This window comes from Lissotriton helveticus, chromosome 5_1 (genome assembly GCF_964261635.1).
Source record: "Lissotriton helveticus chromosome 5_1, aLisHel1.1, whole genome shotgun sequence".
Taxonomy (NCBI): domain Eukaryota; kingdom Metazoa; phylum Chordata; class Amphibia; order Caudata; family Salamandridae; genus Lissotriton; species Lissotriton helveticus.
In genome coordinates this window covers 1937103102-1937117752 of record NC_136065.1, presented here as the reverse complement: position 1 = coordinate 1937117752, position 14651 = coordinate 1937103102, and the positions used below count along the sequence as shown (strand labels likewise).

Below are 14651 nucleotides of genomic sequence, written 5' to 3'. Positions count from 1 at the left end.
TATTGCACCTTCATCACCTCCTTTGCGTTGCTTACTCATTTCACTTTGTTTACAATTTACACTACAAGTGTAATGTTTTCAAATCTATTAAGGAGCCTGTTATTTTTTGTCTCACTCACTTCTTCTTTAACAATCTGTCAGAAATTCTCATTCCGCCGGTGAGTGTCTCCTGTTCATCTCTGTCCTCTTCATGCTGCCTCCAGTTTCACATCTTTCGTTTTGGTGGGCCGAAACTTTGGAGTGGCCTTCTTCTGGTCTTCGCAAGACTTTATGAACACTGAATTGTTTTGAAACATTGATTTCATCTACTGAACTTGGCGTTTTCCCCATGTAAGTTCTTCCCCGCTGTGCTCGAATCTCATGTTTTTTTTAAAAATGTATTCTCATATCATTTCTGTATGGATTGCATTTGTAACAGCTAACTGGATAAAAAGTGCTAAGAAGATTCAAATAAAAAAATGTAAATAAATAAACGCTGGTTATCGAGCAAGGCAAGTGGCAGACTGGCGTACCTCTTTGGAATCAAGCCCTCATGTAGGAGGGCACTGAGAGACACAAACTTGATGGGCATAAAAAGGGATATATTGCTAACAGAACATAGTCTACTCTGCCACAGTCAAGACCATGCACACGTGCAAGGCCTGTGGAAACAGTCCGACCAATACTGTAAGGCAGCATGAGAACAGGGTTGGCATAACCCCAAACCCAATAGACCCTCAAGAGGAAAGACACCAGTGGGGAAGCAATGGCCTGCAGGGTGGCGCCATCACACCCCAGGCGATGCGTCGGATTTGCATTAAAACGCATCGCTAGCTGTGGCAATTTGCTTTGTAACCATTTAAACAAGCATTGGCCAAACCAGTAGGTCTCGCCTACGCGAGTCATTGGCTTTGTCAATATTTCTAGCCATGTTGTACAGTCGCGAGCAGCTGTGCAGCATTTGCAAAAAGTAAAAAAATAAAAAAGCTCCGTGAAGCAGCCAGTGCTGAAACCATCATAGTACTTTTTTTTATTGCTGTGTGAGGCAACACGGAGGGATGGAGGGCGTCTGGGGTATCAATACACACAACGGAGGAAGGGGGGTACCAGGGGCTACATGGATCACTGGGTAGGGGAACTGGAAACGTGGGTAGAAGAGGAAACAGCCAACAAAGGGAAGGTGGGTGAAAGGAGCAACACAGACGATGGAGGGCGGGTGTGAGGGGCAACAAGGACAATGGAGGGAGGATGCAATGTCAAGCTGCCCCAGGTGAAATGAGGGTGCATTGCGTAGCAAAGACGCTCTCCAAGGAGCTGACAGCCTCTGTTTCCCTTACCTGCCTCAGCCTCGTCTTCATCAGGGGTAAAGGTTTGATCTGAAAGAGATGGTGAGAGAGAGAGAAACAGAGATTGTTGAATACACGGTTAAACAGGCCACAACAGAAAACACAGGGTGACAAGCATCATTGAGAGTGAGAAATACACCTAGTTCAACCCATGTTACTCTTTGCTCGCCCTTTCCTGCTGTCAGGGTCCATTGTTGCCCCCTAGTGCTTGTTGCACTCTCACAGTCAACAGAAAAATACACAGCCGAGGCCATGAATTGCCCTATAATGGTGAGCTTCATGCAGAGAGCTCCACGCTCCACAGGGAGGAAGCTAAAGGCATTCGTAGACGCCCCATACCTGGGACCTGCTATTTCCCCCCCAAGACCCCACCGCAGAGACCAGACTGCTTTCAGCACTCCATCACCACTCCAGGGGCATCACCAGCTGCGACCACTGCCTTGTGATCCCCCCCCGCCCCCCAATAATATGCGCCATAACCCTTATAAGACAATAGCCACCACGTCCAAACAGATACACCCTCTCATTGTCTTCTGCATGTGTGAGCTCAAAGCAACCGTGTGCCTAACATTCAGCAGTCTGATTGGACCAGGTCTCTCCCCCTCTCTTCTTCAGTTTTATGTTAGATTTCACTCCTTAACTTCCTGCTGCACTTTTACATTCCTAGTGATTGATAATGTTCTACGTTTTTTACGAATCTGTACCCCATAACCGATTTACACACTTTGTCGAGCATAAGGGTTATTGACTGATTTATCAAAAAAGTATACTTGTAAATGCTCACCATGCTAAAAAAAGTAAACTGAAAAGAGCATTCAACTATGAACTGCTAACACTGTTCAGAATATAAAATGCCAATAAAGTGTGTTTGCAAAATAATGGGGAGTTTCATTAAGGAGTGGGGTTGTGAGGCGATGGGGTGCTGCAGCTACCAGGCACACAGTGGCGAGGCATGGAGTGGAAGAGTCGTGAAAAGCTGAGGCAATGCAGCGGTGAACTCACACAGGGGTAAAGTTGTGGGACAGCTAAATTGTGAGGTCTTTCATTGGTGGAGCAGAGGGTGATGTGGTGTGGGGTGGAGTCTTGCAGAAGTGAGATCAGGCAGCCAACAGCAGATAAGAGGTCATACAGGGGTCGGGTTGTTCTGAGGTTATACGTTAGTGGGACCTGGTGGTGGTTTGGGTGGGTAGTGTTAGGGTTCTGCAGTTATAGGATCTTGCAGTGGTAGGTCATGTAGTAACAGTAATGTGGGGCTCTGCAGTTACAAGATCATGCAGTTGTGAGTTTTTGGAGTGTTGATTTCATCTGGTGGTGGGGTATGACAGTGATTTGGTTTCACGCCTTCAAGTTCATGAAGGGTGAGTGAGGTCATGAAGCCACTTACTCGCATATAAACCAACACCCAATTCAATAATCATCTCTAACTCCCACTCATCCCAACACCTTCTAACCTAAACCCTGCCTCAAACCTCACAAAAAGTGAAGACCTTTGCAACCCACACATCCAACGTTCTGCCCTCACACAAAACACTGATTCTAAAACCAATACCAAAGCCCAGTCAAACAACACAGGGCTTCTCACAATCTCACACAGGCCTTTTCACAATCTTCACTGTACACACAGAATACTCCACACACAATTAACAGCAACAGAAAACAGGCCTATGATACTTCTGACGGAACACCTTACAAAAAGGAAATTAATGCCAGCATCTCCAGAAAAGAAAGAAAATGACATCCTAAGCAAGACCCCCTTTTTTGTGGACCTCAAAGAATCGGCACTAATTCTTTAAAAACAAAAATCACTAATAGAACCATCCTTGTCACCCAAACTCATATGCCCAAGAAAGCAACTGATGTCCTTACAATAACCAGCACCAACTCAAAAGAAGCAAATGACCGCTCCTTTCATAAGCTTGTCTCTATGTCTGTGTGGAAACAATATGCGAATGGAAGACTTATCTCAAGCCACAAAAACTGTCACGTTGCCCGAGTAAGCCACACAAGACACAAAGAATAAAGTAAGAAAATCAAAAAAGCAAACCCAGATTACAGTATTCAAATACAATGTCTTACTATGCCAAATACAGTCACCACTACAGCAGAGTTCCATTGTGAAGTTACTCTTTAAAACTGCTCCACCACCTTGGCCCAACACAAAGTTCACAACACAATCCTGAATCACAATTTTGACCTTCTCTTACTAACCCAAAAATGTTAGGAATAACTTTCGAGCCTGCTGTTGAGCTAATGACCCCAGAGGGGTTCAGTCTGGAAAGATCTGGCAGACTATTTAAAAATAACATAGAATTGCTCTTTTCCACAGATCAAACAGACCTTGCTCTACAGTCCCTGAACATGAATACACCGCTTGCCAATGCTTGGCCTTGACTAGCCGACTCTCCACAGTGACAACTTTATTCATAAGATTTATATACCACCACACGGTTCAAAACACTAAGTTTACAGTACATTGCATGGACCTCACTTCCGCCGTTCTCTCCACCTCTGATATGGGCATCGTCTTGGGTGATTTCAACTTTCACTGGATTGCAAAATGACCCAGCAGGTTTCAGCATCAATCAGTCCCTGGCTGCAACTAATCTTAAAACCAAAAATAAAGAATTTCCCCCCAGATTAAGAATGTATTCAATCACCCATCGACATACATTCCTCACTTCTCTCTTACCTAGTGTTCATCCCCTTACTGTGAATACACACCACATAAAGTTCCAAAAATATGAATCAAATATGTATTTAAAATGTATAGAAACATTTTTAATTTCTTTTAAAACCAGATAAAAAATAATATAAAACAAACACCATCTAACCCAGGAAGATATGTTGAAACACAAAATCATGTATTCCACTTTTAGAGTTGTACATAGCCACTATGTAAGTCACTGTGCAATCATGAGTTGGTCATTCAGATATAATTGTGCAAGGCTGATGGATTACGTCACTGCTTTTTATCGTCAATATAGTTGATAGTAAGGAGATGAACACTAGATAAGAGTGAAGTGTGGAATGAATGTTGATGGGTGATTTAATACATTCTTAACATGGGGGAAATGTCTATTTTTGGCTTAAAGAAAACCCTGTCCTCTTGGGGTTTGAGGGTTTACATTGATTGTTTATCTATGCCAATATCCCACTCACTCAAAAGGAGATACTATTGACCTTTGCATTGCAAACAGAATCTCAGTCAACTCTGCATGTCAACTAATCGTTGAAGGTTGACTGGTCTGACCACAAATTAATTCCTTTCTAAATAAACCATCAATCCTACAAACCTATGGGTCATCCAAGAAAATATGAAAATTGGATGAGGCATCAAAAATTTGAAAGTGAAACATTAGGATGTGAGCTATTCACAACTCCTGCATCTTTAAACAGAATGGATGACATCGTAGATATGGTATTGGAATATCATGAGATTGTCCGCAATGCTGGACTCAGATGCCACAGTAAACAAGAAAAACCAAACCGAGAAGTGTGAACATTTGAAAAAACATTGGCAAAAGAACCCTCTCCCAGCTCCATACGAGGCTTAAGACACGGAAGGATAGGTGAAAAATAACTTTTATAAAGCTAAGAAATAGTTCTTCTACTCTCATTTCATGCAAGCAAAAAATAGATTGCGTAAACTGCTCTCATTACTAAGTAAGGAGATGATCCACCCTCCGACACTTCCAAGTAAAACTACTGCAAGATTGCAGATTTCGTTTCAGTAATTTCTCAAACGTTCATAAAGTTGTTGACGCCGAAATATTCCATGATCAGACTGCTGAAATACTAACTCAATCAAAAACAAGCCAGTCAAACTTTTAGCCCAGCAATATGACCTCAAATCCTAGCTCATCTTGTATGAACACTGAGATTAAACTTGAGCAATTTGGTAGAAAATCATAAATGCCTATCTCGAGTAGAGCACTCTTCTTGACCAACTTAAAATAGCACATGTAAAACTTTTTTTTTTTTTAAAGTTTCAAAAATCTTTATTGAGTCATAAAGCATGGTACATCAATGCATGAACTTCGAATAATGACATTAAACATTAGAAAGCATAGTGAGGTCATCTTCCCATGCAGTGTCGTAATAGTCATTACCCTAAAAGTAAGGGGATAAGCAAGGGTTACCCCAACTCCTCCCGCCCTCCCTTTACGTAACATAGCTATATTCGTAGGAAGCTAATTTCCATAATAGTCCGGAAGCAGTCCATATGCATAGCGAGTATACGAAGATCGATATTAGGGTGTAGTCATCCTCTGCACCCCACCCCCTAAGCCGCCAGTAAGGAGACATAACCACCAGGTCTCGACCATGACACAGAAATCATATTGAGGCCCAGTCCAGTAGAAATACAGAGCGATCAACAAATGCAAATACAATTCCAATAGCCAGTTAGCAGCGGCAGAGTGTATGCGGATGCGGTTTCACTCAGACGTCGTAGTGAGTAGCATTGCATTGGGTAGAGCCTCCCCAGCCCCTATGTCTTCTTCCTCTGCACTCAACCTAAGAAGATATGCCGTGAGCGGTGCCCATATGTCTTTCGGCTGTGAGGTGAGGGGGAGGAGCTCAGCATAGTCATGTAACCTCTCTTGCCATGTGGACTGGGAGTGTATCCAGCATTTTAACTTGGGGGCGCGGCACCTGCCCCAGCGGCATGCAATTAAACGCTTAGCAAGCAACAAACTCATGGCTAGGAATTTTTTGTGTATGGTGACCACAGATTGTGTCAGTCCCAACAGTGCCAGGAGTGGACAGGGGGCAATTGTCACACCGAGCATGTTCGTGAGTCCCTCAAATACCTGATTCCAGTATCTAGCAACTGGGGGGCAGAACCAAGCTAAATGAATGAAATTGGCTCCAGCGGCGCCGCATCGAAGACAGCAGTCAGTGTCTCTTAAGCGAAACCTATGTAATTTGGCAGGTGTGTGATATAGCCTGTGAAGAAATGTATAATGGAGGAGCCGCAGCCTGTTGTTACTGGTAATTGCCTGTGTTTGAGTGCAGCTAGTTTAACACTGTTCGTCAGTGAGGGGCGAGTCCAAATCTCTATCCCAGTCCAATCTAGCTCTAGCAGGGGCAGTAGTGGGCGCATTCAGCGCGTGTTTATAAAGCATGGATATGACGTGTCGTGGGGCTTCAGGTTGTACCAATGCATGAAGGGGGGCTAGTGCATCATGTTCAGCGGGAAAAGAGGAAGGTAGGGCCCGCACATTTTGCCGCAGTCTGGTAAATAGAAAGGTATCCATGGTAGAAGGTGCCACTTCCCCAAAAAATTGTTCCGCCGTGCGGACTGTACCCTGTACATAAAGGTCTCCCCAGCACCTGATTTTAAATGTACGTAGCATTACGTGACATATTACCTCACATGTAACTCAGAGCCTAGGATCATTAAGCAAGGGTAGGTTGGGCGAGTAGGCAAATGGGTTACCTAGTGCAGTGAGAAGACGATCCCATGCCTGTACAGTGCAGTCCACAGTGGATGGGTAACGGCTCCTCTGACTGACATGGGTATGAATGTAGCCGGTGGGGACAACAGGACTCATATAACCCTCCTCAACGGCCAAATGGGCCATATATGGTGGGGGGTGATACCAGTAAACCGCAAAATGGGCCTGTGCGCAGTTATAATACCTCTCAAAATTGGGGACTTCAAATCCACCTATATGGAAAGGGAGCATAAGAGTGTCAAGGCTGAGTCTGGCTTGTTTCCCTCCCCATATAAGACGCGAAAGCTGGGAATTGAGGGTGCGGAAAAAAAAGGCGCCAGGGTTGTAAGGGATGTTAACAAAGAGGTATAGCAGCTTGGGTAGTATGTTCATTTTAATCAGCGAAATACGGCCCGCCATGGAGAGGGGAAGGTGTAGCCATTTCGAAATGTTGTCTGTAATCTTATCCATTGTGGTACCATAATTGGCACGCATCAGTGCTTCCTTGTCCCTTAGTATATGAGCCCCCAGGTATTTCACCTCCTCCTGCTCCCACATCAATGGGTAGTCGAGTTGGAAAATGTGCGTATTATCCGTGAGTGGGAAGACAGCAGATTTAGACCAATTAATCTGAATGCCAGTGATACCTCCAAATGTAGTAATTTCGCGAAGTATCGGGTTTAGATTCACGCTGGGCTTTTCGATGTACAAGGTGATGTCGTCGGCATAGAGTGACACCAGGAGAGGCCGGGAGCTATAAATAAGGGAGCGGTGGTTGTGTTTTTGCCTAAGAAGTGCAGCGAGGGGCTCAATTGCCAAGGCAAAGAGGATGGGGGACAGTGGGCAGCCCTGTCGGGTCCCTCACTGGACATGAAACGGAGCGGCCCTGGATCCATTGAGGAGTACAGTAGCAGTGGGCTGATGATATAGTAGTTTCACCCAGTCGAGGAAACTGAACGGTACCCCCATATATTGCAGTGTACCTAGCAAATAGTCCCATTCAAGGGAATCAAATGCCTTGGTGGCATCGAGAAAGACCGCAACGGCATCATATTTGGGGTTAAGATCTTGGATCACGGCATGAAGTGTGCGGAGATTATGGGAAGTAGCCCAATTGGGTACGAACCCGGCTTGGTCAGGAAGAACCAAACGTTCCATGAGGAGATTGAGTCTCGTGGCTAGGACCTTGGCTAGTATTTTGGTGTCATTATTCATGAGGGAGAGGGGTCGGTAGGAATCGCAGTGTGATGGGGACTTACCAGGTTTAAGTAGAGAAGTAATAAGCGCCTCCCTCATGGTGCAGGGCAGGCTGCCCTCCTCCAGGGCTGCGTAATATACCCGTTGCAGGATAGGGGCTAATATAGGGGCATAGAGTTTATAAAAATCAATAGGGAGGCCATCGGACCCTGGGGCTTTGCCAGAGCGCATACTCATAATGGCGTCCGTTATCTCCTCGAGTTCCAATGGAGCATGCAAAAACTTTTGTTGTCCCTCACCCAGCCATGCCAGCGCAACGTCTTCAAAGTACGTTGGGAGGTCGATGGGTTCTCCTCTGTGTGATGAGTACAGTGCACGATAGTGGTCTCGAAATACGCGAAGGATATCATGGAGGTTCCTGTGTACTTCCCCATTGTCATCTTGTATCTCTGTGACGTAAGTTGTAAATCTAGGGGGTTTAACAGCATTTGCCAACGCTCTCCCCGGCCTGTCCCCTTCACCATAAATGCGTGCCATGTGTGGGCGCCCCAAAAACTTCCCCTCCTTGTCCGCCAACTGTGTGTATTCAGAAATGTTGTTACGTAAACGCAGGAGAATGTCGGGGTCATCTGGGCTGCGCGTTCTGGCCTGCTCCAGCTCCTTAAGCTCGACGTCTAGTTTATGTAGTTCATTGCGCAGAGATCTCAAAACTCCACCTCCCTTCCCGATGCGCCACCCCCTGACGGTAACCTTAAAGGCCTCCCAGACAGTGGACATACTTTCTACAGAGGAGATATTGCGTTCAAAAAAGTCGCGAATATCTTGTTCGAGTTCGGCCTTGTAAGCCGCGTCACGAAGGTGAGCAGGATTGAGCCTCCACGAGAGGTAGGGGGAAACATTAAGGGGCAGCTGGATCTCTACAAGGACCGGAGAGTGGTCCGAAAAAGTGCGAGCAAGGTGTACCGCTCGGATCAGCCAAGGAGCTAGTCCAGCAGAGAAAAACACATAATCAAGCCTTGCCCATGTAGAGTGTAGGGAAGAGTAATGTGTGCCTTCTCGCAAGGTGAGGTGAAGATGCCGCCACGTGTCCACTAGGTTGTTATCTGCTACGACCTCGCACAAGGCGCGCTGCATGTTAGTGTAATGTGTGGGGAGTGGGCGGGACCTATCGATAGACGGTTTCATAGTAGTGTTAAAATCCCCGCCTAGAATAACGTGAGTAATACCTAAAGTGTGTATCTTACTCCATAGCATCATCAGGGTGGATGGCTGGTCTACGTTGGGGCCATAGAAGTTGGCTAATAATATATCATGTGAGCATAGACGTCCCCATACCAAGCAGAATCTACCCTCTTTATCCGAGTCGCATCCAGTAGGTATAAAGGCCACCCCTTTTTTAATTAAAATCGTGACCCCCCTAGCGTAGTTGGAGTATTGTGAGAAGGTGCGACAAGAGGCCCATCTAGTTGCAAAAGTGGGGGTTTGGCCAGGGGATAGGTGTGTTTCCTGCAGAAGGGCCACATTTACACCCTGTCTATCAAGGTATCCTAGGATCTGTCTACGCTTTCTAGGGTCATTCAAGCCTCTTATATTCCATGACAGTAACCTAACACTCTGTGCCTGAGCGGTGCGGTTCATTATGGTGGGGAATAGAGTATGGTAGAGAATGGTGGTGCAGCTGACGAGTGAGTGTACACAGGTGGAACTACTGCAGTACTAGCAATACATAGCATTTGTAAATGATGTGGGAATGGTGCTCCGGACCTAGGACAACTATGCTACCCCCCTCCCCCCTCTCCCACACTGGCTACCCCAACATGCCAGGAAAAAGCCATCCTTCCCCTGCTCCCAGCAATAACAGTCCCAACAACAAAAGAAAGTCATTAAGTCTCAACGGGGAATGCCCTTAGTAGGGAAGGCCGCCAGGGGCTCCTGCCCATAATGCTCCCTCTCCCTATTTCACTCATCTACCACCACCTGAATCTCAGGGGCGGAAAACAACGGGATGGAGAGGAGCAGTCCAGGGACAATAGAAATTCTGTGGACTACTATAGTGCAATACATCACCGGTCAGCAGGATGTCGTCTTGGTGCCCGGATGGAGAATCCCACCGCTGGATGAGTGCATCTTGACAGGGGCACCTCAAGAGGGTTCCGACATGGGTGAATGAGAGCGGGACCGCCGCCCGGCCGCAGCTTCCCGTGAGACCGACCTTCTGTCATGTTTCAGGTACTCTTCAGCTTGATGAGGCGTTTGGAAGATGTGCTGGCGGCCTCGGTGATGGATCCGCAGATGTGCAGGATAGAGCATTGCATACTGGATACTGCGGGATTGGAGCTGCTTCTTTACCGCCAGGAATTTACGTCGAGCCTCCTGCACCGACTGCATAAAGTCTGGGTAGAAGGATAGTGTGGTGTTCTCAAAGCGAACTTCCCCCTTCTCTCGTGCCAGTCGTAGCAAGGTGTCCCTGTCTCGGTAGTTGAGAAATTTCATGATAATCGGACGCGGTGGCGCTCCAGGAGGAGGCTTGGGCGCCAGTGATCGATGTGCCCGTTCAATAACTAGGTGCGCCGAAAAAGAGTCACGGCCAAAGATGTCGCTCAGCAAACGTTCTAGGTAATCCTCTAGGCGGCCAGTGTTCGTGGATTCTGCTAGGCCCAGCAGGCGCACGTTGTTCCGTCTGGAGCGTGCTTCCAACTCCTCATTCTTGTCCGCAATTACCTTCAAAAGTTTGTCCATCTGCGCCACGTGCTGTCTAGTTGTGGTTGCGCCATCCTCAAGGCTTGAAATCCTTTGTTCAGCTTCATGTAGACGCTCCTCGTGCCCATCCAATTTGGCCACCGCATTGTCCAGACGAAGATTCATAGAATCTATCTTGGAGTCTATTGAGGTCAGGCTTTTTTGCATGGTGACCAGAAGGGTCTTCGAGCCATCATCTTGCGTCTCTGGGGGGTCCGTCTCGACTGGATTTTTGGAGCTGGCACCCGGTGTCCTCCGGCCCTCGAATGGTAGTTGACTGCCTGGGTTCAGTTTTTCCCATCTTGACGGTCTGGGCCGAGCAGTTGCGCCGCAGATCTGGGACCCCCACTCGGCTGCGTAAATCCAGCGCAATCGTGCTCAGGGCAAAGCACCGACGAGTGTGGCAGCTGGGCCAGCAGAGTCAGCAGGCGCAGGTAACCGGAGGGGCAGGGTCTAAGGTCTCCGACAGGCCAAGTGTGAGCAGCCTCGATGATCAAACTAACTTACCCCTTGTAGGGTTTGAGGTGAAGCATGTGAAAGGACCTCCAGTAAACCCACAGACAGCGACGATGGCGCAGGTAGCAGTAACTGTCTCCTTCCCTCAGATTCGAGGTTGGCGAGTAGGGCCCCCCGGGGCCGGCACAGGTTGAGGCGTTCCAGGAGACCACGGAGGCAGCAACCGGGCCAGGCGTGTTGTAGTCGTGTCACTGGGCGCAACGAAATGGCGGCCGTCCCGCAGGAGTCGAGATAGGAACAGGGGCCTGGAGGCTATCCCCGCAGGCGTAGCACTTTCAGGTCAGTACAGCTGTGTGAGTCCATAAATTCGGTGAGGCACAGCCTGGCAGGTCCCAGGATATCACGGCCTCCGACAAGGTTTGTAGGAGTCCAGAGCCCAGCCTCCGGGAGGACAACAAAATGGAGGTCATGAGTCCCCACTCCACAGCGCCTGTGCCCTCAGTGCCACAGGCGCCCTGGTGTCTTTTGCCTTCCCCTCTCTCACCGCCCCCACACCGAAGCAGCCGCACTCGGCAATATCTGGGAGGCGGGGGGGCTCATCAGGATGTCTTGTGACGCTGCCGTGCCGACCTGATGCAATCTTTGGGATGCCGGTGGCCCGAGGGGGGTCGGTGGCACCCCGGCACCAGCCTCCAGTCGTTGTGGGATCCGAGGGCAGCGGCAGGGGGTGCAGCGGTGAGTGTCCCGTTCCAATCGGGCGTTGCGCGGGGAGGCAGGGCCCGGTATCTAGAGCGGCCCGCCAGGCCCCACAGCACTGGCCCACAGTAGCTCGCCGCAGCCGCCGAGATGAGCAGATTCCTCCACAGCCCCGTCCCGCGGCAACTTCGTGCACGCCTCCCGGGCCCGCCGTAGGTGGTAACGCCCTGAAACTTCGACCGAGTGTGAAGAAGGACCCACTGAAGGGATCGCGGGAGTCTGTAGTCACCTTTACGTAGCCAGGATGGGGGTTATGTGTGTCTTTGTCCCCGGTCGGGCAGGAGATCTACGCTAGAGCGGCCATTACGCTCCAACGCCACCTAGCGCCCCCAAGCACATGTAAAACCTCTTCCAAAAAATAGAGGCAGCGACCTCGATGATCCGAACTACAGAGCCACCAAAAATCTCCCATTCCTGGAGAAGTGTATGAAAAACTAAATGAAAAACGGAATTTATGATGTCTGAGTTAAAGCACAGCAACCTGTTAAGGGACCTCCAATCAGGTTTTGGACCAGGTCATGATGCAGAATCTGCAACCCTCCAGGTTATAAATGACTCACTCAATGCCTTTGATTGCGGAGAGTTATGCCTTCTAGTACTTTTTGATCCATCTAAAGAATTTACCACCATCTACCATAACATCCTCCTTCACACTATGAAGCAAATATTGGGTTTAGGTGACCTTGTACTAATGCGGGTGAAATATCTCTCAAACAGAAAAATGTGAATCCACTTCAGCAAGGACAGATCCCTTCCTTTTCTAACAACATATGACGTCTCTCAAGGTACAATGCTTGACCGAGTGCTGTACCATCAATGCTCTTATGATACGCAGCTGTACCTCAGAGGGAACTCTCTTGAGGACATAGAATTTCTCACATATTCTCTTAAACAAATCAAATGATGCTTTTCCAACACCAACTTCTTTTGTATCCCAGCACGCCTGTATTCTGACATCCTCCTCAAATCATCACACACAACTCACAACTGGCTCACCACGTTCGCAACTCTACAGACAACACCAGCAAATGTGAAAAAAATTAAATAATTTGGGTACACACCAGACATTCTTCCCAATGTCAACTGAGAATCAATCCAACTGATGCCTTTTTCCCAAAGACTGATCTACAACTTGTGCAAGCCCTAGTCGTCAACAAAATATGTTATGCAAATACAGTCTTAACAGTGCTACCCAAATAAGGCTGACCCCACTCACAGCTGTTTTTCGTGTGGCTGATAGCTGATATAGGTCATAGAGAACTTATCTCACTGAATCTCAAAGACGTGAAATGGAGCCTAGATGCCAAACTGCACGAATGACCTACAAAGTGTTCAACCTAAATTTGCCCCATTACCAAGCATGCAATGTGAAGACCTCAAGAGGCGCCCGTAACTCTCAGTGCAAGCGCAGTCTTCAGTTTGAGGACACAAAAACCCTAAAGAAAAGGCCCCTTAAACAAACCTTCTCCGGAGTTGCCCCAAACCATAAACTCCCTGTATGTCTATAAGAAATGCAACTTTGTGGTACATCTTTAAAATAAAGAGGTCAGAACTTATCCAGAATGCAGAACTTTGGCTAATTTAACCATAACTAGATGTATAAAAATTGAAGACTTATCTAAAGTCCTTCCTGGACTCCATATGTTATCCATGTCTTAAATTAAGCAGGCGAGTCCTCCTGGCTATCACAGTGTTTACCTACAGATGTGTACAAACTTCCATCCTGAGGGCCTTACCGTATATTCACCCAGCCAGAAGACACTGATTGACTTGATCTGTCTCCTGTTGACCTCTCCATGTTCACAGTACAGACCTAGCTTTAAAAAGGATATCACATGCGTTCTGCCAGCTGTGGACATGACCCACACGTATGTACGTATATCAGCATCCTGCTTGATGGCACTATAGGACGTATCATTGCAAACTGAATCTTTCTTTGTAAATTTCAGAATTTGTTAAACAGCGCTCTGAGGCCTGGTTGGCATTACACAAAACTCTAAAATTCATAAAATGAAGCTCAGAGGCCACACATGTGGGATGGCAGAGCTGAGGTTGTGCAGTGGTGGGGTTGTGCAGTGTCCCGGCCCCAGGGGGTCTCAGCACCATGCAGTGCCCAGACCCACTCAGGCCCGGACTGGCCGTAGCGGGCACCGGGCAATCCCCCGGTGCGCCGCACGGGTGGGGGCCGGTTTTGGGCCCCTGGGAGGCGATTTAGTTTTTGCAGCATAGCTGCAAAATCGGCCCTGTAACAAAATCGGCCGAAAACCGGCCCCGGCAAAGAGTTCGGCGGCACCCCCAACCCTCGGAGGGGGGGGGCGAGCACTTTGCCAGGGCCGGTTTTGGTTCCCAGTCCGGCCCTGGACCCACTCCACTGCTCAGGGCCTCCTCTGAGTCAAGGCTCGAAATCGGAGACTTCCCTAAACTCATCAGATCTGGCAGCGCTGCCCGGAGCAGACAGAGCGCGCTACCATTGATTTTCAGATACATTATTGAAAGTGACTTTGCTGTTCTCTGCATTTGTAAAACACGAAGAAGTCAATGACAAGGAAAAAAAACCTTGGAGCTGGACTCCTTCTCCTGCCGAGGCAGGGCGAGGACAGACTGGGATCGTACCACTCGGAGACTGTCTCAAGGTACTAGGCCTTGGGAGGGGGAAGAAACAACCGATCTACTTCCGGTTTTTTCCTGGTTGGATCATTTTAGATTCCAAGCATCTTAATTTCATGTTGCCAGATAGGGC

The 14651-nt window shown here is 47.9% G+C and overlaps 1 protein-coding gene across 1 annotated transcript in view; it reads right to left on the bottom strand.

The window, feature by feature from the left end:
• Positions 1–14651, bottom strand: part of SKAP1 (src kinase associated phosphoprotein 1) — a 1469988-nt gene that overhangs the window by 198403 nt on the left and 1256934 nt on the right. The window contains exon 10 of the mRNA XM_078645553.1: positions 1317–1355. Within this exon, the coding sequence (XP_078501679.1) occupies positions 1317–1355 (39 nt within the window). The remainder of the gene's footprint in view (positions 1–1316; positions 1356–14651) is intronic.